Here is a 23,461-nt window from a genome sequence, read left to right on the forward strand (position 1 = left end):
AGCTGTGGCACTTCAGCGGCCACAAATACCAGACAGGACATGTCCCACCTTCTGCAAGGCCCAGTACTGAATGGAAACCTGTGTATGAGGTGGCAGGAGGGCACTGGAGTTGGGAAGTTGGGGGTATGTAAAGTTATTTTCACAAATCAGCATAAACAACAGGCAATACAAATTTTACAAGTATGCAGATTTCAGAGGTCTTTGTTGCAGCGACTGCATGCTTATTTAAATTACCTAGAAATAACTGCCTTCATTTTCTTTTTGCCCCTCTCTGCAGGGTATTATCAGAGTACCTGCTCCTTGCCAGTACGCTCACAAATTGGCTTTCCTTGTGGGTCAGAGTATTCACAGAGAGCCAAGCATGACGCTTTCAGACAGACTGTACTACCTTTGAAGCTCAGCTACCAGCCAAACAGAAGAGAGCAGTTCCTCTCTAGGGAATGTACAGTTGTCTGGGCTTTTGGTTTAGTTTTGGTTTTTCATAAGAGATGTGCACAGGATATGTGCAGTTGTGGAAATTATTTTATTTTCATGTACCAAGGAAAAGCTTGAGATTTGCATTTTGAACAGGTGTCTGCTTGCTAGAATAACTACACAAATTTTTATGATATTTGATACTTATTTTCTAAAGTTCTTCCCAAAAGTTTATTGGTTGTTCTTATTTACACTTTGATAAGTCTTACACAGAATTACTTCTTGCATTGGAGATAGAGAGTTATGCAGACCAGAATCCCAACTCTTCCAGCTGGTATTTACCCTTCTACTTTTCAAAAGGCTTCAATATTGTTGATTCCTTGTTTTTCTTGGTTAAGATGAGGGCCAGCTTTGTCTCCTGAGCTGTTTCATACCTTAGGAGGAGGTGACCAGGTGCTCCTGGTTACCAAGGCTCTGTCTGCAGGCTGCAGGACCTCGGCAGGGTTTGAGCAGCTGTGGTTGTGAGGGATTTGCAGAGCAGCCCCAAGCTCTGGTGCCGCCAGGGGCCAGCGAGGGCTTTGCCAGCTGTGAGGGGCAGTGCTGTGTGCAGCTGCACGCTGAGGGCTCAGCTCTGCAGAGCCTCTCACGGCAGGCAGGGCTTGGGCTGCCCGTGCTGCTGGAGCAGCTCTGGGGACAGGGGCTGTCCTGGGCCCTGCTTCTGCCTGGGCTGGAGCTTCATGGTCGCTGCCTGGTGGGAGCAGAGAGCTGGAGACAGCTGAGCTGCTGGGCTGCTCCTGTTCAACACTGCTCCTTAACTGAGAAATACACTTCCATCAAGGAACAGCAGTGCACTGGCACGCTCGGGGTTTTTGGTTTTGTAGTTCCAAGCACTGGCAAGCAGCCCTGGTTTGTTCATGTCTGAGGTTTTCATTGGTCACTGTTCTGCAGCCCATTTTTGAAACTAACAGCAGGTGGGGGCATGGAGGTTGATTTCAGATTTTTGCAGTGGCAGAGTCAAACTACTGCACATGGAGAAATTCAGATTAGTGCTGGTTTTCTTAACCACCTTGTTGTGAACCTTGTTGCTTTTCTTTGTGAGATTTAAATAAAGTTGTTGCTGTAATCCTTGCCCGTTTGAGCCTGTTCTGTATTTTGTGCTTCAGCCCTGGGCTTTGGGCACAGATGGGACAATTGCTGGAGTAATTTTGCAACCCTTTTTTACCTCTGGGAAGCCCTTGCAGATGGAAGAGCTTTTCTTTATTCTGCAGTGAACTTCAGTGGCCATGGACAGTTCTGAAAAAAGGCTGACACAGGAAGGCAGCAGCTGACATGGGGGATTTATGAAACATACTGCACTCTACAAAATATCAAATTATTTATTTATATAAAATATAATACACAACAATTGTACACATGCACACACCCACACGGTACTTTACCACAAATGTAGGCCAGTTATTTTCTTTAATTAAATGTTATAATCTAGCACACGGTATTTTACAGTAATTTACATTATTATCTGAAGACACAATGGGGAAGCTTTGATCATTCATTTATAAACCTTCCGTAAATTACAAAAAGAAAGGCATTCTGAAAAGTATGTAAAAACAGTAAAAACAATTTACAAATGGACAAGAATTACAAAATAGTAACAGCCAATGACTGCCATCAGTGTGGAGGATTGGTTTTGTGATATGCCAATGTTGCAGTTGGGGTTTGATAGAGCCTGGTGCAGCCTCGTGGGGCTGTGGCTGGAACACTTTGTCCTTTCACTGCAGATGGACTTGCCTCAATCTGACAGCAGCAGAATGAAAATGCCTTTTAACCTAGGACTGAACCTCCACAGAAAAAAACAGGGACTAAAGGGCTTTTGGTGTGCAGTTGGTTTTTTCCCATAGCTTAGAACAGGGAACCAGGAACCCCAGAACTGGAGATTGAAATGGGGCGAGGTTCTGGGTAACTTGCACTGCCTGGTTCCCCTGGCGTGAGAATGGCAAACCAGTACAGGGTGTGGTTTTTACTGGGGGACCAAAACCGAGAAGGGTTTAGCACAGCACTTGCACACTGCCAGGAGTCCATCAGCCGGGGCTGGGGCAGTACCAGTGTTCACCTGGAGCTACTGGGGGAGGGAGGGTGGACACAGCTGCATACACAGTACATACAAAGTATACGCTGCATATTTATTAGACAGTACAAATCATTGTGCATTAATAAGGCAAAACATCAAGGCTGATTCAACTAGGAGTTTCAAGACCATTTTTGTTAATGAGTGGATCCAGTGGGGTGATCTCTGAACTAGCAATCAGTGAATGAGTTTTCTCCCCCCACTCATGGTTAAAGGAGAATAAAGGCTGAGATTTTTCCAATGGAGTTGCAGGTGCTGAGATGACTTCAAATAAAACCATGTTCTTCTGGTCTTAAGCCCACAACCTTTTTTTTTTTTACTTTTTAAAAAATGTTTTTGCAACAACAAATGCATTTCCCTTCTTTCCTTGCTGTTTTGATTAAGCAATTGGCATGACTCTGTTGATGTCAGAGTTAAAAATGCAACGGTCTGGTAAAGTACTGCATAGTCATGAAAGCCCTAGTTTTGACTTTAAAAAAAAAAAAAGTACACAGACTGGAAGCTTTACAAGTTGTCCAGGAGCACATGACTCATTTCACTGCACCAAGCCTTTTCAGCAGTTTCTTGCCTTTGGAAAGCAGCCCCTTTTTCTTTTTCGAGGCCATATCCCTGCCTCTGCCGGGGCTCCCCGAGCCCAGCACAGGTGACGGAGGAGACCCGGAATGGAGATGGACTGTGGGGGAAGGTGCTCTCCGGGAGGTACCTGTATTCTCAGGAGGAACCTAGTAGGTACATTGTTATCATTTATTCAATCTTGGAAAGCTTAAAGCCATCAGCAGCAAGAAACTTGGTAACATCACTTGTCCCATTACCCACTTAAACAAAAGGGCTGGTTTCTTTCTTCTCTCTGGCTTAAAATACTGCGTGGGCTTATGGAAAACGCATCAATTTAGAGGAAAAAAATACAGAAATCGAAAACCCGCCAATAAAGCCCAGTTTTGGTTATACTTTTTTAAAGGAAGTGTTGGATGCGCTTACTTTGCCAGAATTCTGGCCATAAAAGCCACAAAATTGGCTTTGGTTTTTCATTTCAGTACTCTGATAGTACTAAAATGGAGAGGGATACTTTCAGCTATAGATTTAAGAAAAATAAACATGTTAATTACTACAGATTAGCAATCTATAGAAGCCAAACTCTTTTCAGAAGAAAATACTTAAAATGCTACATGATCACTTACTTTTTAATGTCCTTTAAATGCCTTTTCTTTAAAATTGGCTAGCAAACTTTATGTACAGATTAGAGAAGATGGCACACTGGCTTAAAAAAAAAAAGGAAAAAGAAAAAGCTAAAATGAACCTTAATTGCAATCAAAGAAAGCTTAAAGGCCCTGAGTGCTTGATGTGTATGCTGCAGCTATGAGGTTGTTAGATGACAGCATTCCTAAATATTTTGAACAGCTTTTTTTTTTCAGTCATCAAAAGCACTTGGATGAAAATGCTAAAATTACATATAGTCAGCCTATCCTAACTACAGTGCCCAGCTGGCAAAATGGTTGCTATCAATTAAGATGATATTTTCACAGCAGAATCCATGCTGTAGGGAGGCCTGCTAGCTTTAGTTCAAGTTAAAATGTCAGCAATTTACTGGCTCGTTGTGCAACAGTGAGATAAGCAAAGGGGCTTCAAGCCTACTTTGATTTTAAATCAAGGTCTAATTCTAATGAAAAAAAAAAACCAAAACAAACCAAAACAACTTGGTAAAGCACCCCAACGTACACCTGAAGATACCAGATATGGAGTCTAATGCATTCATTCAGTGAGCTGCATGTTTCAGGTCGAGACTTTATTGCATTGGTAAACCAAACAGTTGCTAATATTGCAAACGTACACTGCTAGGAAAATCCAGTGAATTGTACCACAGGAGGGGATTCTTTTCAGAAGCGTTGAATAGTTGGTCTTAGGCAAACTGGGGTAAAATAGATTGTGGAAAACACATTTTAAGGCAGACAATTTAAGTAGCTGTGTTTGAGTGTAGTGAGTTTCAGAACCAACTATCCCCTTGTAAACTACCGTCCGTGCCAGCGGCACTGCTGGTTCTGCAGGGGCTGCAGCTTTGTGCTTTTCTCTTGACACAGGAGCTTGGAATTTTTACATCCCAGCTTGGCTAGCAATGCAATATGCAGCTTTGTTTGTAGGGTAGTTAGACATCAAACTCTCCTCTCTATGTAAACATAAACATTGAGCTCGGGAAGAAATATGTTCCAAACGCCGACCTTCGTACAGGGAGGGCCGATGGATTTCAGAGGCTCCTGTTTTAAGGGATTTGTCTCCCAAGAAAGGAGTGGACTCGACTAGGTACAGCAAAGGCATGCAGCCTGGTCTTCTGTGGCCAAGGGGTTTGGAGACATATTTCTTTTCTTTTCCCCCACAATTAAGTTTCAAGACTTGCATTAGATAGCCAGGTAGCTTTAATTGAAATCTCTATTGGTATCTTCAGTTGCTCACTTACGTGAAGGCTACATTGCCTTATTAAGGTGTGAAATGAACACTCTTCTTCTGTTTCCAAGCAGATGAGCAAAGAAATAAAAATATATATAAAATATATAATATATAAAAGTATTGCAGTGATGAAACAAAACCAAAAATGAGATACTCTAAACATGATTAACTCTTTCATGAAAGAGAAGTCTCTGAGCAATTAATTATCGCCAGTTGGAACAGGAAGTTGTAAGGATTAAGAGAGGACCACTGTCAGTCCATCAGCTGCAGTTACAGTTTGTATTTAGAGGAACACTGGTACCAGGCTTTTGTGCACAAGAACCTTTTTTAAAGAGCAATTTAGAAGCTTTGGGAAATAACTATCACCAGGAAAGAGCTGCTTAAATTCAGGTTCTGAAGGGCAGATGACTGCAACCAAACAGTCCATTCAGTTTCTCCATCTACAAACGTAACGAGCTGGCACAGGCTAAAGCCGTTTTCCCTCAGGTTTTATTTTATGTATTTGAAAGATAACTTTAAATGGGCAAATGAATTTAAACGTAATGTTAAAAGTAATGTCAGAATGGCACGTGAGACAGAATGGAATGGCAGATGGGGGCTCAGGTGCTCCTGAGGGGGCTGCTTACCCTTTTGGCCTTGGCTCGCATGGGCGCGTCGTGGGCGTAGCGCGCGGGCGCGTCCGAGAGAAACACTTCCACATCGTCAGGCACTTCTTCGAGGAAGTTGGAAGGAACCAGCCCCTTGTGTCCATTGAGCTCCCCCTGCCAGCAAGGGAAGGGGCAGTGAGTGCTTTCAGCCCATCACACCTGCTCCCAAGGAGGCAGGGACGCACTGCTGCCCGTTTCAGAGCTGGCGAGGAAGAGGGAATTCCCATCCATGGCCCCTGAGAGCTCACACAATTCCACATCCCTCCCCAGGCCGGTGTTTGCTGGAGCTGGGAGCAGTTTGGGCTGAGCCAGCAGACACAACTTACATAGTAAAATCCATCTTCATCGATCTCACCAAAGACAGTGATGATGTCCCCAGTGCAGAAGGTCAGCTCGGCCTGCAGGGCAGGAGCAGGGACAGGCAAAGATCAGCCTTTCCTTATTAACAGGGAATGCATTCAGATTTCCCCCCACTCCTTCATGTTAAGACACTGATGAAGCCAAACTGATCTTTGACAGCCAAACCTCTTGTTTTTCCCCTTGGGGTTTTTCCCTCAGCTTGCTAAGCCCAGCCCCTGTCCCACTGTGTGTGGACACCCACAGGGCTCCCTGTGACCAACAGCTGAGACATTCAGGCCTTGAAGAACCTGCACAAGCTTTGAACTGCAGCTTCAAAGGGCCCCTGCATCCATCCTGGTGGAGGGGGAGCAGCTCAGGGAGCTCAGGGCATCACCCAGCCCAGGCCCTGAGGCACAAGGCTCCTGCACTGCAGCTCTGCTGGGTTCTCTTCAGCAAAACCTTCACAATGGGCAGCTCCTCTCTGATCAGCACCCACTGCACCCGGCTCTTTTAACTGTCTGTGGCTTAAATGCAATTAGGGCGGGGCTTTTAAATTATGTTTAATTTCCTGTGGCCACGGGAGAGAGAACAAACAAAATCTTTGCAATACATCAGCACGATTTATTTGACTTGTTGGCCAAACTACTTTGAAACACCATAATTTAGAAAAAGATTTGGTTCAATAAGAAACAGAAAACAACCCAGGCTGTGTTTTAAAGCACCGAGTCCCACATATTTCAAAATTCACTTTCTCCTTCTACAATTCCCCCGTAAAAACCAAAACCAAACATTTTAGAGGATGAGTGAGGAAGCTCACAGGCTGTGTGCCCCCAGGCTGTGCCCCTACCTCCACATCCACGTTGGGGGAGCTCTCCCTGGGGTCGTAGTCGTAGAGAGCCACCATCCTGCGGGTGGCCAGCGGCTGCTGCCGGCCCCCGCGCCGGCCACGGGGCTCTGCTGGGGGAGAGAGAGGGAGGTACTGACACAGGTGCTGCAGGTGTGCATACAGGCACTCAGGGACTGATACAGGTACTGCAGTTACTGACACAGGTGCTGCAGGTGTGCATGCAGGCACTCAGGGACTGATACAGGTACGGCAGTTACTGACACAGGTGCTGCAGGTGTGCATACAGGCACTCAGGGACTGATACAGGTACTGCAGTTACTGACACAGGTGCTGCAGGTGTGCATACAGGCACTCAGGGACTGATACAGGTACTGCAGTTACTGACACAGGTGCTGCAGGTGTGCATGCAGGCACTCAGGGACTGATACAGGTACTGCAGTTACTGACACAGGTGCTGCAGGTGTGCATACAGGCACTCAGGGATTGATACAGGTACGGCAGTTACTGACACAGGTGCTGCAGGTGTGCATACAGGCACTCAGGGATTGATACAGGTACGGCAGTTACTGACACAGGTGCTGCAGGTGTGCATACAGGCACTCAGGGATTGATACAGGTACTCTATTACTGATAAATGCACTGCAGTTACTGCCACGGCTACTGCAGGTACTGTCACAGGCACTGCAGGTGCTCATACAGGTACTCAGGTATTGATAAAGTTACTCGATTATTGATAAATGCACTCCAGTTACTGCCATGGGTACTGCAGGTACAGATACAGGTGCTCATACAGGTACTCAGGTATTGATACAGGTACTGCAGGTGCTCATACAGGTACTGAGGTATTGATAAAAGTACTCAATTATTGATAAATGCACTCCAGTTACTGCCACAGGTACTGCAGGTACAGATACAGGTGTTCAGGTATTGATACAGGTGCTGCAGGTATTGATAAAGGCACTGCAGTTATTGATAAAGGCACTGCAGTAAATACTTCAGGACACAAACCCCCCTTTTTTTTTTTAATCAGAAAAGAAAGCAACAAGTGGAGTGGTGAAGCTGCAGGTCCCCATTTGCAGCCAATGCTGTCACCAAGATTAAATATTAGTTATATAAAATTATCCAGACACACACACAGAATGCATCCCCTGGGGCAGTAAATGACTGCAAAATGTAGATGCACCTGCACAAAAACAAGAGGTAAACGCAGCCAAGCTAAGGGAGCCCAGAGTCTGGAGGGAAATGTCTGTATTTCCCCTTACCTATTTTCTCAATTGGAGTGTTCAAGGGAAGGAAACCTTGTTTAAGGAGCTGATCCATCATCTCTTCATCATCTGCCTGTATCTCAGAGACCATGTTACAGGGGATAAGGCCAACTCTCGCACAGGTTTCTCCACGGTAAAACCCATCAGCATCTTTGTCCCCGTAAACCTGACATTCAGAGAAGGATAATATTGGTCAAAAAGCCCTTAGCACTAGATATTAGTTGCCAGGTCCAGTGAGATTTCCACCTGAGCCTCTGAAGGACAAGCCCAGGGTTGTGATCGCACAGGCAGCGTTCCCCCAAAGGTGAGCTGTCCGTAAAACGCCGTGGTGTCCCGTGGCCTCAGGTCTCACCTTAATGATCTGTCCCTCCTTGAAGGGCAGCTCCTCCTCTGCAGCATCGGGGTTCGGGGACATGGTCAGCGGGTCGTAGTCAAAAAGTGCAACAAAGATTCGAGTAGAGAGGTCCTCAGTGCCAGGGTCTGTCTCAGACTCCTCGTACATGTCTGGGGACAGGCGGTCGTGGCCACCGTAGCCATCTGTGACGGCAAATTCAGGAGAGAACAGCTCAGTGACACAAGCTGGCCTCATCAGCCACCTCTCCCAGTTAATACTTGAAACATGCTGGGCATTTCAGTGAAAAAAACCCAAACCTCACTGCGTGTCCTATAAAGCTTGGTGGGATTTTTGGTTTTTTTTTATTTTATCAGCAAGTTCTATTTTTAAAAAAGCTTATAAAGCCTGCACTGGAAGCTGGGCTGATTTCCTGTACCAGACTGACATTTGCACAGCTCACGTAGGAAAGCCATTTTTGTTAGGTTTGCAAGAGTTTGCCATGAATTAATGGAAAAGTAGTCGGGAGAACGGCAGGTGAGCACGAGCGATGGCTGGTGGATGGCAGGGCGCACGGCTGGGGCGGGCCTGGGCGGCCACACTGATTTCACTGACCATGAGCAGCTGCCTGCGGGTTTCCCTGGGCTGAGATCAGCCGTGTCTGAGCTGGAGCCATCTCAGCAGCCCCTGAGGGCAGTGCAAGGCTGCAGCAGTGCCAGACACTGCCCCCACAGCCCGGGCAGCCCCAGCTCTCCCTTCCAGCAGGGCTCAGTGCGTGCAGCCCATCTCACCCCTCCAAGCCAGGGGCAGCCTGGCTCCACAAAGACCCTGCTGCTGCTTTTCAATGCTCTCCTCCCCAGGCGTGAGGCTGCAAAGAACAGGAATGCACCGTCTGTCCAACTAACCAATGGAGGGGACCAGCAGGGGCCGAGACCTTTGTGGCACTGCACTGCCATGGGAGGACCTTCGCCCCGCATGCTCCACCCTGTCAGGCCGTCCTGCAGAGGCTGGGTTACCTAAAAGCTAAAAACAACAACAGAAAGAACAGGCTCGTCAGTTCACGCATGGCAACGTCGTGCTTACACGGCTGGGCACGGGTCGGGTCAATCACAGTTAGAAGCACAAGCTCTAAAGGCAACTAAACTTAGCTTTTAACTGAAAGGTTAGCTGAAAAGTGGGCACTGCTGCCTGGCAAACCTGCAAAAGAAAATAAATGGTTCCCTGATTTATGGCAGAGCTTTGTAAACCAGCAGTCGCACGTCAGAACAAAAAGAAAAGAAAAGAATAATTTCTGAAATATTCTTTTGCCTTTGTTGTTGCGGCTAAGGTGGCGTTGGAGCGTCCTGAAGAGTGGCACGGGCAGGCTGAGGGCCGGGCAGGTGGGGCTGCCCTGGCACACCTGCAGTGCCAGCCCTGGAGCTGCAGCAGGAGCCAGGACGGCTCCTGGCCCCGGGCAAGGGCAGGGGGGCTGCAGCCTCCCCTGGCACAGCTGGCACAGCTGCCTCTGCTGCCTGGGCGCTGCAGGGGCTGCGGGAGCTCTCCTGAGCCCGTCCTGCTGTCGCTGGCACAGCACAGCCCGGTCACTTCTGCTGGGAGCAGCTGTGGGCGCTCCAGCCTGAGCTGGGGGGCTCCAGGAGCAGCAGCCCCTGGCCTCTGCTCTCTGTGGAACAGGGCAGGATGCAGTGAGCACCCCGGGGTGCAGGCAGGGGTGCAGAGCTGGCGCTCCCCCATGTGGAATGTGCCGGGATGCAGTGAGCACCCCGGGGTGCAGGCAGAGCTGGCTCTGCCCTGGTGTAGAGCACAGGATGGAGTGCTGCTGCAGGCAGAGCTGGCGCTCCTCTCGTGTGGAATGTGTCACAATTCAGTGTCACCCTGCGCTGCAGGCAGAGCTGGCCCCGCTCCCTGGGCACGGGTCCCTCCCTCACACCTGGAGGCTCCTCTGGATATGAGTGGGCAGAAATGCAAACGAGGAGGTGCGGAGCAGAGCATCCCTGGCAGCTGTGCATGGCCCTGGGCTCCCTGGGCAGCAGCTCTGTGCCTGCATTCTCGGCAGAGATGCAGTCTGCAACTTCAAAGGCAAGAAGAGATGGTCTGACAAGGACGGCAGCGTGGTGACAGCGCGGAGATAAGGCAGAAAATGAAAATGATGAAGCTGTGACTCCATAAACCTGGGTCACTGTCACACTGGGGGAGAGTCTTGATTCTTGTCTTGAGATGTTCCATGATAAAGAGCATATCCTGAAAATTCTGGGAATGAGATGAATAAAAACAACATGATGAAATGAATTCCTTGACAATAATTAAAAAAAATTAAAAATATGGATGAAACATTTCTCCAGTTAAAAATGCAGCTTGTGGTTTTTTTTTTTAGAGCAACATTCAGATGGGCAAAATAAAGAAAAGCAATCTTTTGGAAAAATTATAGTTCAGCTAACCCTTAATTAAAATTTAGATTCAGTTGTCCTTTAATAAAAGCAGCCATTATTGTAATTTGTTTGGGGGGAAAATCATTGCAAAGCAAATTAATCTGATTTCAGCATGACTCAAAAGAGGACCATAAATGAAAATGCAGAGTAACAAACCAAAATGAATGGGGAAGAAAAAAAAAATGGGGAGAAAATGTAGCAGATGGGTCCAAAGGATTGACTTTAAAAATCAATTTGGGGAAAAAAAAAAAAATGGAAAAAGAACAAAAAAACTGAAGAACAAGAAATAAAGAGAATAAAGAGACCAGACTGATTTGGCAAGCAGATGTTAGAAGAAGATACTTCACACACCAGGGCGTCGTGTGCCTCTCTGAGGGGTGGCTGTGCCCCGGGCTGGGCTGCTCGGGGGAGGCTCCTCCAGCCCCGCTCGCGCTCGGCTCTGCGCGGAGCCCCGGGCGGCTCCAGCTCCCCGAAATCCTCCTCGATGCTGCTCTGCCGGGTCAGCGTCCTCCTGCGCGACAGCGGCGGCCGCGGGCCCCGCCGGCACGGGCACGGGCACGGGCACGGAGCGGGCTCCTGGGGGGCTCGGCCCGAGCGCTGCGGCTGCTGCTCATCGCCGTCCCATGGGGCTCTGGCACTGGGCTGGAACGGCTCTTCATTGCTGCTCCTCTGGGCTCTGGCACTGGGCTGTGACCGCTCTTCCTCGCTGCTACTCCTGTGTCTGAAACTGGGCCGGGGCTCCTCTTCCTCACTGCCACTCCTGTGTCTGACACCCAACCGGGGCCGCTCTTCATCGCTTCCCCTCTGGGCTCTGACACCACGCCGGGACCGCTCTTCATCACTGCTCCTCTGGGGTCTGAAATTGTGCTTGGACCGCTCTTCATCACTGCCCCATTGGGGTCTGCCACCAAACCGGGACTGCTCTTCATTGCTGCTCCTCTGGTGTCTGAAACTGCGCTGGGACCACTCTTCCTCACTGCTCCTGGGGGCTCTGACACTGACCTGGGACCACTCCTCATCGCTGCTCCTCTGAGCCCTGACACCGAACCGGGACCACTCTTCCTCGCTGTCCCTGCTGCGCGCGCCGCCCCACCAGGGCTGCTCCTCGTCGCTGCCCCACGGTGCCCGGCCCGGCCGCGGCTCCTCCTCCTCGCTGCCGCAGTCCAGGCCGCTGTCGGGGCTGCGGGACAGGGCCTGGCCGCCCTTCCCTGCTCTGTCCTGCAGCTCCGGCCCTGCCCTGGCCCTGCCCGGGCGCCTGGGGCTGTGCTGCTGCTCCTGCCGGCACGGCCTGCCAGCCCGGGGGCCTCTAGCTATTCTGGGGTTCTTTCTATAGGGCATACCTAAACCCTGCTTGTACAGCACTTCGGGGTATTCACCGTCCTCTTCAGCCACCTCTGGGATACTGAAAAGCCTTTTACTGTGCCGTGTCTGCTGGGGAAAGCCAGGCTGTTCCACAAAAGTGGCTTCAGTGGTCTTATTCTTATCGTACTCCTTAAGATTATGTAATGTCAAAAACCAGACAGGGAACAAAGAGTGTGTGACAAAAATAAAATGGGAGGGAAAAGGGAGAAAAGAAAAATAAAGACAGAATTAGTTTTAGAGCAATGGCAAACGTAAGACATGCAGCTTATATTATGAAAAGGATGTCATGCTTTGAATGAGGATCTGTGAAAAATAAAGACGTGGTTAAGAAGTTGCTGGGTGCCAGGTACAACATGAGAGGGCAGTGCAAACAACTGAGGGATGCTCTTAACAGGAATGAACTCATGCATTGGAAACGGAGTCATGGAAGCCACGTACAGGGTCCGGCATGGGGGATGAGAATGGCACTGAAACTCCTTCCTGCCCGTGCCAAGCTGCCCTCTGATCCCTCTGCAACCAGAACCGACAGCAGAGAATGGCAGCTCTGCCCCAGCCTCTCCTAAAGCTCCTGTGTAAGCAGGAAATATCTTCAGTCTCCTGGCAGAGGAGAGCTATTCCACAGCCCTCATTAAGGGAGTTCTGGTTTCCTCCCTAAAATTCTGAAAAACCTGCACATTTTTAAAGCTTGGCTCCCAGGGAAAGCCCCCAGGGACACAGGCTGATGTCTCTCTGAAGTCACCTGCTCTGCGCTGCCACCAAACCTCATCACGGTCTTGTACCTGCTCCATAAAAGCACTGCTTGAACATCAGCCTGGGAGCCCAAGGAAAAGTCTCTGTTTGTGCCAGAAGCAGGTAAAAACGATCCCAGCCTGGGTAAAAGCAGCATTCTGGACATGCAGACACATTCAGCAATTTTCCTATTCCATTTCCACAAAGCACTGGGAGTGTCGTGGCTGGGCTCTGGGAGAGGGAAGGGAGCACAGGGCAGGAGCTGCTGGCTCTGGTTGCCAGGATTACTGACCCTGCATCAGAGATCATCTCTGCTTGTGCCTAATGCCCGGATCAGGGGCGCCTCTGGGCTCAGGAGCACCCAGAAATAACAACAGATCCCGCTGGAGATGGCAGCAGCATCTCCCTGCGGGCACTCTGAGCTCAGCTGCCGTTTGGACCTTGTCCCTTCCAGGCAGAGGGAACTTTCCAAGTCACTTTAGACTGTTTCACCTATTTCCTTTGTTTTTAAAATGTGTGTAACACCTGTGAAACTTGAGATAAAGCACCACAGAAGTGAACAAAAGGTCAGTAAGCATGAACCACATCGAGAGAAGCCTGCAAACCTTGGCAGGTCAAAAACAATTTCCCACACCAGTTAAGGCTCTGGAACTTTCTCAGTATCCACACTGGTAATTTAAATCCAAGGGGTAAATACACCTTCTGATGCACACAGAACAAGAACAACCTGGGGATCATTCTTTTTGCCAGGGAAGGGGACACAATGGGCATGCAGAAGGATTTTGGTTTCAGCCTTTCTGCTGGTGCAGCAATACAAACAATGGTAATTTCTTACTTTGAAAAATAACCTGTCTCACTGCAGACAGTACCAGAAAAAAAGGACTGAACTCACAGCACATGAAAGCAGTCACAGCAATGGTCAGAATTCTTATAGGCATGACAAATTAGTACTGACTTTAGTTAAATAACAATCTACTGAGGAAAGTGTTAACCTGTGAGTTTGTGCTTTCTAAGAAAACCCAGTTTGTGCAATTACTACACACACAAAGCAAATACAATTCACATGTACAAATACAATATGGCAAATATATATTCAGTACTGGGTGTGTTCAGTGTTCTGCATATGCTTTAGTTGTTACATTGAAGTTTCCTTCATGATGAATATTCCTGCACTAAAGCAGTATTTCTGGAATGTATTTCCTACTCTCTCTGGTGATTCCCTAAAGTTCAGAGCACAAGGAGTTCTGATAAAGCATTGATCAAACAAAGCTGAAACAACTCCCTTTCCCACAGGAAGGCTTTAAGCCTGTGGAAGGGATGGGACCAGCACTGGGTACACAGACAAATCACTCACACAGGAAAAACAGAAGTTGTTTTGTAAGTATTTACAAATTTCCTTGCTCAGAAACAACTCATTTTTCGGGGTGGCACATGCAGTATATCCTCACAGAGACAGGGGAAGGCCCCCAGATGCAGAACAGAAATTGCAAGGGCAACGATCACATACAGGAAAACAGTCTGTTAAAAGTTTATCTATCAAATAATGAAAAAAAAAACCCTAAGGTAATAAATGCATTAAAGCAGCCCACCTCTAGCTTCTAGCAGAGTAGGCTTCAGTGCCTGCAGGCTCTGGGGGGGCTGCAGGAGCCCCAAGGCAGCACCCAGGGGTGCCCAGGCTCTGGGGTGGTTACAGCTGCACCCAGGGGTGCCCAGGGTGCCCAGGGTGCCAGGCTCACCTTGAGCGTGCCGTGCGAGCCCAGGCTCAGGCGCCGCCGCCCGCCCTCCTCCAGCTGCATCTCGGAGTAGAGCTCCTCCTCATCCTCCTCCAGGATGTCGGACAGGTCCGAGCCGCGGCTGCTCTCCGTGTGGTACTCGTCCCCCAGGCAGTAGTGAGCCTGGCAGGGCACAGAGAGCTCTGCTCGGGCTGCTGATCCTGCTGAGCCCCAGCGGCACAGAGCAGCCGCCACGGCCACGGCCACGGCCACGGCCACGGCCACAGCACGGCCACGGCCACAGCCACGGCCACGGCCACAGCACGGCCACGGCCACGGCCACCGCCACAGCCACAGCCACGGCCACGGCCACGGCCACGGCCACAGCACGGCCACGGCCACGGCCACAGCCACAACCACGGCCACGGCCACGGCCACGGCCACTGCACGGCCACGGCCACGGCCACGGCCACGGCCACGGCCACGGCCACTGCACGGCCACGGCCACGGCCACGGCCACCGCCACCGCCACAGCCACGGCCACGGCCACGACCACGGCCACGGCCACGGCCAGAGCCACGGCCACGGCCACGGCCACGGCCACGGCCACGACCACGGCCACGGCCACGACCACGGCCACAGCCACGGCCACGGCCACGGCCACGGCCACGGCCACGACCACGGCCACGGCCACGGCCACAGCCACGGCCACGGCCACGGCCACGGCCACGGCCACGACCACGGCCACGGCCACGGCCACAGCCACGGCCACAGCACGGCCACAGCACGGCCACGGCCACGGCCACGGCCACGGCCACGGCCACGGCCACAGCCACGGCCACAGCACGGCCACGGCACGGCCACAGCCACGGCCACGGCCACGGCCACAGCCACGGCCAGAGCCACGGCCACGGCCACGGCCACGGCACGGCCACGGCCACAGCCACGACCACGGCCACAGCCACGGCCACGGCCACGGCCACGGCCCGGCGGGCGCCGCTCTGCTGGGCACGGCCCAAGGAAATTCTGTGTGCCCAGTTATGATCGTAAGGCAAGAAATCCAGTCTCAATCCCATGGAAATTCTGCTTTGCCCATATATCACCATAATTCCAGAAATCCAGTCTCAATCCCATGGAAATTCTGTTTTGCCCATTGTGTTTTGCTCTGCTGGGCACGTCCCAAGGAAATTCTGTTTGCCCATTTATGATTGTAAGGCAAGAAATCCAGTCTCAATCCCATGGAAATTCTGTTTTGCCCATTCTGCTTTGCCCATTCTGTTTTGCTCTGCTGGACACGTCCCATGGAAATTCTGTTTGCCCATTTATGATCGTAATTCCAGAAATCCGGTCTCAATCCCATGGAAATTCTGTTTGCACATTTATCACCATAATTCCAGAAATCCAGTCTCAATCCCAGGTGATACAATAAAGGACCTCTCCATTCACAGCACCGAATCCAGTTTTAGTCTTGATTAAATTCCCCTCATTAAAGAGGTCCTTCATGCATCAACGGGCTTGCTGACCAAACTGTAAAAGCCTGAGGATAATTCACATATCATCTGTTCTTTGCAGCTGTTTGTTACATCACATTAGAATTTCAAAGTGCTCAGCATTTAATTCTAGCAGCATATTGCCACCACGGTGGACCCTCAACACAGGAAGTCAGGTGTTTGGCTAAAGTATTTTAAACTACGCCAAGACATAAAAAACCCATCTCTTTTCTAGACTTTATATCTCTCTTGAAACTAATGTAATAAATTATCTAATATTTGTTTTCAGTGGGATCAGTGTGCAGTTGTGCAAAACACAAGGAACAGGAGCATCCCTGCCCATGGCTCAGCCTCACCTGTGTCACCACCTGTGTCACCCGCGTCACAACCTGTGTCATTGCCTCTGTCACAGCCGATGTCCCAGCCTGCGTCACCACCTGTGTCACTGTGTCACCTGTGTCCCCAGCCCAGCCCAGCCCTGGAGTGCCGTGCCACAGCTGCCCTCCAGCCATCCCTCTGTTCCTGCTGAGCCCCCGGCACAGCCAGGCCAGCCCCTCACCTGCTTGCCCAGCTCGGACTCCTTCAGGAACTCGTCCACCGAGGCTCCCCTGCGCTTCACCCTGGGCGAGTCGTAGCCATCCTCCTCCTCCTCGTCCGAGTACGGGGCTGCGCTGCTCCTCTCGCTGAAAACGCTCCTCCTCTCCATCTGGGGGACAGCAGAGGGACACTGGGGACACTGGGGACACTGCCCTGTGCCCAGGGACACTGCCCTGCACCCACAAACACAAATACAAACGCTCCTCCTCGCTGTCTGGGGGGACAACAGAGGGACACTGGGGACACTGGGGACATTGGGGACACTGCCCTGTGCCCACAAATACCAACACAAACGCTCCTCCTCTCCATCTGGGGGACAACAGAGGGACACTGGGGACACTGGGGACATTGGGGACACTGCCCTGTGCCCACAAATACCAACACAAACGCTCCTCCTCTCCATCTGGGGGACAGCAGAGGGACACTGGGGACACTGCCAGGGACACTGCCCTGCACTCAGGGACACAATCACCAACATGAACTCTCCTCCTCACCATCTGTGGGAGGACAGAGAGCAGTGAGGGACACTGCCCCTGCACCAAGGGACACAAATACCAATAGAAAGACTCAACACACAACATTTAAAAGCTCTCACGGTTTAAAGCACTGTCGGTCCCCCCTGGATGGAACCCTTGAGGAGTTTTGAAGAAGTTTTTGCCTGTTTTATTACCCTCACTCTTAAATAATGACTTGATGTGTCTGCCAGCTGAGCTGCCAGCTCTCCTCCCTGTTCCACTTCCCTAAATTCCCAGTACTGCACCCAGAGGCTGCCAGCAGACACTCTCCTCTCCCTGGCAGAGCAGTGGATGCTCAATCACAGCAGCGTTTGAGGCCCCAGTACTAAAGTACTAAAGTGCTCGTGCTGTGCTCCGAGAGCCCCTGGCCCAGCACTGCTGCTGCTCTGGGGACAGAGCCCCTCAGGCACCAGGGGCTCACAGCTCCCCCTGCACGGCTCCCGCTGCACGGCTCCCCCTGTGCAGCTCCCCCTGCACGGCTCCCGCTGCACGGCTCCCCCTGCACGGCTCCCGCTGCACAGCTCCCCCTGCACGGCTCCCCCTGCACAGCTCCCCCTGCACGGCTCCCCCTGTGCAGCTGCCCCTGCACAGCTCCCCCTGCACAGCTCCCCCTGCACGGCTGCCCCTGCACGGCTCCCGCTGCACAGCTCCCCCTGCACGGCTCCCCCTGTGCAGCTGCCCCTGCACAGCTCCCCCTGCACAGCTCCTCCTGCACGGCTCCTCCTGCACAGCTGCCACTGCACAGCTCCTCCTGCACAGCTCCCCCTGCACGGCTCCCCCTGCACAGCTCCCCCTGCACAGCTCCCCCTGCACGGCTCCCCCTGCACGGCTCCCCCTGTGCAGCTCCCCCTGCACGGCTCCCCCTGCACGGCTCCCCCTGCACAGCTCCCCCTGCACAGCTCCCCCTGCACGGCTCCCCCTGTGCAGCTCCCCCTGCACAGCTGCCCCTGCACGGCTCCCCCTGTGCAGCTCCCCCTGCACGGCTCCCCCTGTGCAGCTCCCCCTGCACAGCTGCCCCTGCACGGCTCCCCCTGCACGGCTCCCCCTGCACGGCTCCTCCTGCACGGCTCCCCCCGCACAGCTCCCCCTGCACGGCTCCCCCCGCACAGCTCCCCCTGCGCGGCTCCCCCTGCACGGCTCCCCCTGCATGGCTCCCGCTGCACGGCTGCCCCTGCACGGCTCCCGCTGCACAGCTCCCCCTGCACGGCTCCCCCTGTGCAGCTCCCCCTGCACGGCTCCCGCTGCACGGCTCCCCCTGCACAGCTCTCCCTGCACAGCTCCTCCTGCACAGCTGCCCCTGCACGGCTCCCCCTGCACGGCTGCCCCTGCACAGCTCCCCCTGCACGGCTCCCCCTGCACAGCTGCCCCTGCACGGCTCCCCCTGTGCAGCTCCCCCTGCACAGCTCCCCCTGCACAGCTCCCCCTGCACGGCTCCCCCTGTGCAGCTCCCCCTGCACAGCTCCCCCTGCACAGCTCCCCCTGCACAGCTCCTCCTGCAGCACTCACCGCCAGTGAAGGACTTGTACCACGGGGGACCAAACGTGACAAACATCTCCGGCAGGACTGGATTTAATTTAGAATCAATTTGTCTGTAAACTTCTGTCCAGATTCCTGAATAAATCATTTCAGGCATCACTTAAACTAGTGCAACCAAACGTGGTTCAGAGCACATGTCGTGTCAGCAATTCTCCAAACCAGAAAAGGGATTTCTGTTCTCTTTCCCTGTGTGGTTCTTAAATCAACTTTCACCTCATAGGGCCAAAGAAACCAATTGCCTTTTCTCCCTCTATTCCATCCCAGTGTTATTTATGAACAACAGGGAGATACATACAGATGCATACATATGTGTTTATCAGACCTATTCTTATTGATCCAGAATTATTCAGGTTCTCAAAAGCTGGCTCGATTTACCCACTGGATCAAATGCATCCCAAAACAGGAACAGTCAATCAGCCATGGCTGTTAAGGCATGTGTGAACTGTCCAAATTAATGGAGCCATTTTGGAGATACAATGGGAGACTAAAAACTGGACATAACTGACGACTGCCAGGTGAAGCACCAGGAGAATCTGTGGGATATGTGACACCTCAGCTTGCAAGAAGTAACAGACAGCTGTGAGCAGCTTGTGATGAGAAAGTAACTGCCCCGGGCCCTGGGGGTATTTCAATATTACATATTTGTGTGGAACACCCACAGCACGTTGTCAGGGTACATCCACATCAGCTGCACTGAGCCCAGAGCCCCACACGTGGGATTTAAATCAACAGGCAAAGACCTGAGCCTGTGCACAGCCTTGGGTCACGGTGGTCCCAAAGCAGGGGCGTCCCTGGGCAGTGACGCTGCTGGCAGCCCCAGGAGGAGCTGGAGGGAGAAGCAGCTGCAAACCTGAGTGACAAGGCAGCACTGAGAAGGGGAAAATGTACAAAATTCCCCGTGGATCCACGACAGCAGACACAGGAGGGCTCCATCAGCCCAGAATTCCAGCACTCTGCTTCTCAAGCTGTGGCTCTTCAGAGCTGAGGGATGACTACCCACCCCTTGAGGGACACGATGAGCAACCTTTGGTGGCAAGTGCCACAGTGGACAGACCAGAAAAGCCCCAGTGCAGGTGCCAGAGAGAACAGCAAAGCCCCAGTGGTGTCACAGAGAACAAACCAGCCCAGAAAAGCCCCAGTGGTCAGTGCCCCAGAGCCCAGCCCAGCCCAGCCCAGCCGGGTTTGCCTTTACCCTGTTGCTCTCGGCCACCCTCTGTGCAGCTTCCCTCGCCATGGCTTTAGCGACGGTGTTGGGGACCGGAGTGCCTTGAGGCTGGGGCAGGATCCTGTTGGGGGACGGAGACCTCCTGCCCTGGAGGGGGCCGTGGAAGGCGGGTGGCTCCAGCATGTGTCCGTGCCCGGGGGACACCGAGCGAGTCTGCTCCCAGGACTCGTCCCGCTTGAAATGCGGCCCGAAACGTTCTTCTTTGGTTTCTGGGGCTCCGGCACTTGCTAATGGCTTGGCTTTGGGAGCGGTGCGGGGCTGGGGGGGCGGAGGCACCAGGAGCTCGGGGGGAACGGCAGCAGGGGCAGAGTCCAGGGACTCGCCCTGCACCGAGAGGGTCCGCACGGTGAGCTCGCGGGCGTCCAGGGCGCGCAGCCGCGGCAGCTCCAGCGCCGTGCCCTCTGCGGCGGGGAGGGACACCTCGCACACCTGCGGACAGACAGACAGACACTGTGAGCACCCTGTTATATATCAGCACTGTGCCCTCTGCGGCGGGGAGGGACACCTCGCACACCTGCGGACAGACAGACAGACACTGTGAGCACCCTGTTATATATCAGCACTGTGCCCTCTGCGGCGGGGAGGGACACCTCGCACACCTGCGGACAGACAGACAGACACTGTGAGCACCTTGTTATATATCAGCACTGTGCCCTCTGCGGCGGGGAGGGACACCTCGCACACCTGCGGACAGACAGACAGACACTGTGAGCACCCTGTTATATATCAGCACTGTGCCCTCTGCGGCGGGGAGGGACACCTCGCACACCTGCGGACAGACAGACAGACACTGTGGCACAGACAAGTGTCAGCGCCTTCTAAGAACATGGAGTCAGACTCATCATTCCTCCCTACACGGGGGGACCCAGGAAACACTGCACGTCCCTGGCAGCAGGACGCCAGCAGGGGTGACAGGGGTGACAGAGTGGCAGAGGTTACAGGGGTGGCAGAGTGACAGGGGTGACAGGGGTGACAGTGGTGACAGAGGTGACAGAGGTTACAGGGGTGGCAGAGTGACAGGGGTGACAGAGGTGACAGGGGTGACAGGGGTGGCAGAGTAACAGGGGTGACAGAGGGGACTCACCCGCTGCCCTTTGGCATAGACCCCGTAGCCTGTGACGGTGGCACCGTGGGACGTGCCCGTGGCTGACAGCGCTGGGGGCTTCCAGCACACCTGGAGTGTCCCTGGGGCGCTCCCTGCCCGCACACACACCTCCTGCGGCGGGGCTGGGGGACCTAGGAGAGATGGGGCTGGTCACACGGAGCGAGGGGCGAGGGGCTGGGCTGCACTGGGGCTGCAGCACGTTCCACAGCTGGGAATGCAGCACAGCTGGGAATGCAGCACAGCTGGGGCTGCAGCATGTTCCACAGTTGGGGCTGCAGCACGTTCCACAGCTGGATACAGCACAGCTGGGCTCAGCCCTCCCTCTGCACTGAGTCAGAAACACACCCAGCACCTCTGAAGGCATTCAGTGTGTGTCAGTGTGACAGCACACCAAATACCTCCTTAATTAACAGGCAGTACCCTGCTATAAATAGCCCTACTTTGGCCAGAAAGCCAGAGTAAAAATATCACAGAGATTATTGGCTCATGAATTTTTCAAGCACCCTGTTGTGCTAATTGAAGCAGCCAGCCCTGAGCAGAGGCTGCTGCTGCAGCAGGGCTGGGCTGCAGCCACCTCTGCAGGGCACAGCACAGAGCCTGCAGCTGAGACTGCTTCTCCCGGCAAACCAAACACAGCCAGATCTGTTCATCCACCAAAAGGGCTGCAAATAATTCAGCTGTGCTTGATACAGGTGCAAATACCACACCAGACCCCTGGGAAACTGCCAGCGCATTTCACTGCTTTGCTGCCACTGAATTTGTCCTCTAGCGGAGTGGAAATGAAACCACGGTCATGCTCAGGACAGCACAGGCACAACAGGAAGATTTTGCTCATACCACCCCTGCATCTCTAAGGTATTTTTATCTTGCAAGTTGAGAGTATGCAAATTGACCTAATGCTATTCTTGGCCAAGAGAGATTTTGGTTCGGGATTGAGTTTCAGCTTTCCTGGACATCCTGTTTTAGTGCCAGCCAGCACTCCCAACTCAGCAAGGCTGCTCAGCTTACAGAAAGAATGCATCTGATCTAACCCAGCATCTTGCCATGACAGTGACATTAATCTGCTCCTGCAGGAGGAGTCACCTTCCTTCCATCCTCCCTCAAGGAAACAATCCCCAGGGTGTCTGTCTCAACCTTCCCAGGCTGTGCAGAGACAGGTTTCATAAACTGCAGTGCCCCAGGCTCAGCACGGCTCCTATTTCCTCCCATCATTACATGGGAAATGATTCCTGGTGATTTTCTATGGCCTTGGTCATCAGCATAAATGTTCGTTTTGGAATTCTGCTACATTTTGCTCCTCATGGGGTTTTTTACATAAATTACTCCAAAAGCTGCAGCAGCCCCATTGGTCCCAATCCTGTGCTTATTTCTATCTTTAGATCTGAGTGCCCAAGAGACAGACACTTGTGTTTTTATGTGAGCAATTCCACTGCCTTGATGAGTCGAGGTGAGTTCAACTGCATGACACTCTGTGATGGCAGCTCCCATCACTGACTCCAAATCCATCCTTTCCTCTGCTCCAGTGACTCTGCAATCTGCCCCTAACCACTTCACCAGCCGCTGTTGTGTTTTCTCTGCACAGCAGCGAAGAGCTGGCCCGTTTCTCTAGAGGTGCTCCCAGGGGAACGAAGCAGTGGGGAAGGTTTGGGAGCTTCACTGCTCCTCAGCCCTCAGAGAGAGCAGCTCTGTGCTGCTCAGCAGCTCCACAGCCAGAGGGAGGGACAGCACGGCCCGCAAAAACCTCCCTCAAAGGCCTTTCCTAAAGAGCAGAGATGAAATGGGCTCGGGCCAGCACCCAGGCAGTGCCTCCCAGCTCCCAGGTGTGAAATGCCTCTCCTCTCCTCTCCTCACCCAGGCCGGGCAGGGAGAGGATGGGTGAATTCCTGCCCCTGCTGGATCGCACCCTGCAGGGACCGAGCAAACCCAGCTCAGCACGCTGCTGATGCTTCACCTGCCAGGGCCGCTCGTGCCTGAGTGTCCCTCCAGAGGCACCCAGGGTCTGAAATGCTGAATATCTGAGGGGGCTCCTACTTGGCCATGGTTAGATGCCCGTGGGTAGGTCATGTATAAGGAATCTATAAGGAAAGATACTCAGATTATTTCAGGTGCTGCCACACACCTGCAAAATGATGAGATTATGCTTCAAATTCAGTGCTCTCTTTCTGCTCTAGTTTTCAACATTGCTTCAATGCTCTTGAATGACGGCAAATGACTGACAACACTTACCAACACTCCTAATGCAAAAGCCAGGTGGGAAAAGGCCTCAGACTTTCCAAAACACAACGAACCCGTTGGCTTTACAAGTTCAAATTGTACAATGAGGTCGATTACACCTTCACACCCAAAATGCACTTACA

At 52.4% G+C, this 23,461-nt stretch overlaps 2 protein-coding genes across 8 annotated transcripts in view; one reads left to right on the forward strand and one right to left on the reverse strand.

Moving 5' to 3' along the window:
- Positions 1–394, forward strand: part of PIWIL1 (piwi like RNA-mediated gene silencing 1) — a 60,665-nt gene extending 60,271 nt beyond the window's left edge. The window contains 1 exon segment of the mRNA XM_054289060.1: positions 278–394. Within this exon segment, the coding sequence (XP_054145035.1) occupies positions 278–394 (117 nt within the window).
- A 1,373-nt stretch (positions 395–1,767) lies between these two features.
- RIMBP2 (RIMS binding protein 2) overlaps positions 1,768–23,461 on the reverse strand; it is a 40,818-nt gene continuing 19,124 nt past the window's right edge. For 2 of the 7 annotated variants that reach the window (XM_054288531.1, XM_054288530.1), the window contains 11 exons: positions 21,084–21,235; positions 19,967–20,428; positions 16,686–16,832; positions 14,661–14,819; positions 9,313–9,430; positions 8,429–8,613; positions 8,074–8,242; positions 6,812–6,921; positions 5,952–6,023; positions 5,605–5,739; positions 1,768–3,261 (listed from right to left, as the gene is read on the reverse strand). In XM_054288531.1, the coding sequence (XP_054144506.1) occupies positions 3,070–3,261; positions 5,605–5,739; positions 5,952–6,023; positions 6,812–6,921; positions 8,074–8,242; positions 8,429–8,613; positions 9,313–9,430; positions 14,661–14,819; positions 16,686–16,832; positions 19,967–20,428; positions 21,084–21,235 (1,901 nt within the window). In that variant the 3' untranslated portion in view covers positions 1,768–3,069. Of the gene's footprint in view, positions 3,262–3,475; positions 5,036–5,604; positions 5,740–5,951; positions 6,024–6,811; positions 6,922–8,073; positions 8,243–8,428; positions 8,614–9,312; positions 9,431–14,660; positions 14,820–16,685; positions 16,833–19,966; positions 20,429–21,083; positions 21,236–23,461 lie in introns of those variants that run through there. The other 5 variants (XM_054288528.1, XR_008483847.1, XM_054288526.1 and 2 more) reach the window with 5 other exon arrangements.

The sequence above is a fragment of the Melozone crissalis genome, unplaced genomic scaffold, assembly GCF_028551555.1.
Source record: "Melozone crissalis strain CALT ecotype California unplaced genomic scaffold, PUWL_Pcris_2 ptg000063l_1, whole genome shotgun sequence".
Lineage (NCBI taxonomy): Eukaryota > Metazoa > Chordata > Aves > Passeriformes > Passerellidae > Melozone > Melozone crissalis.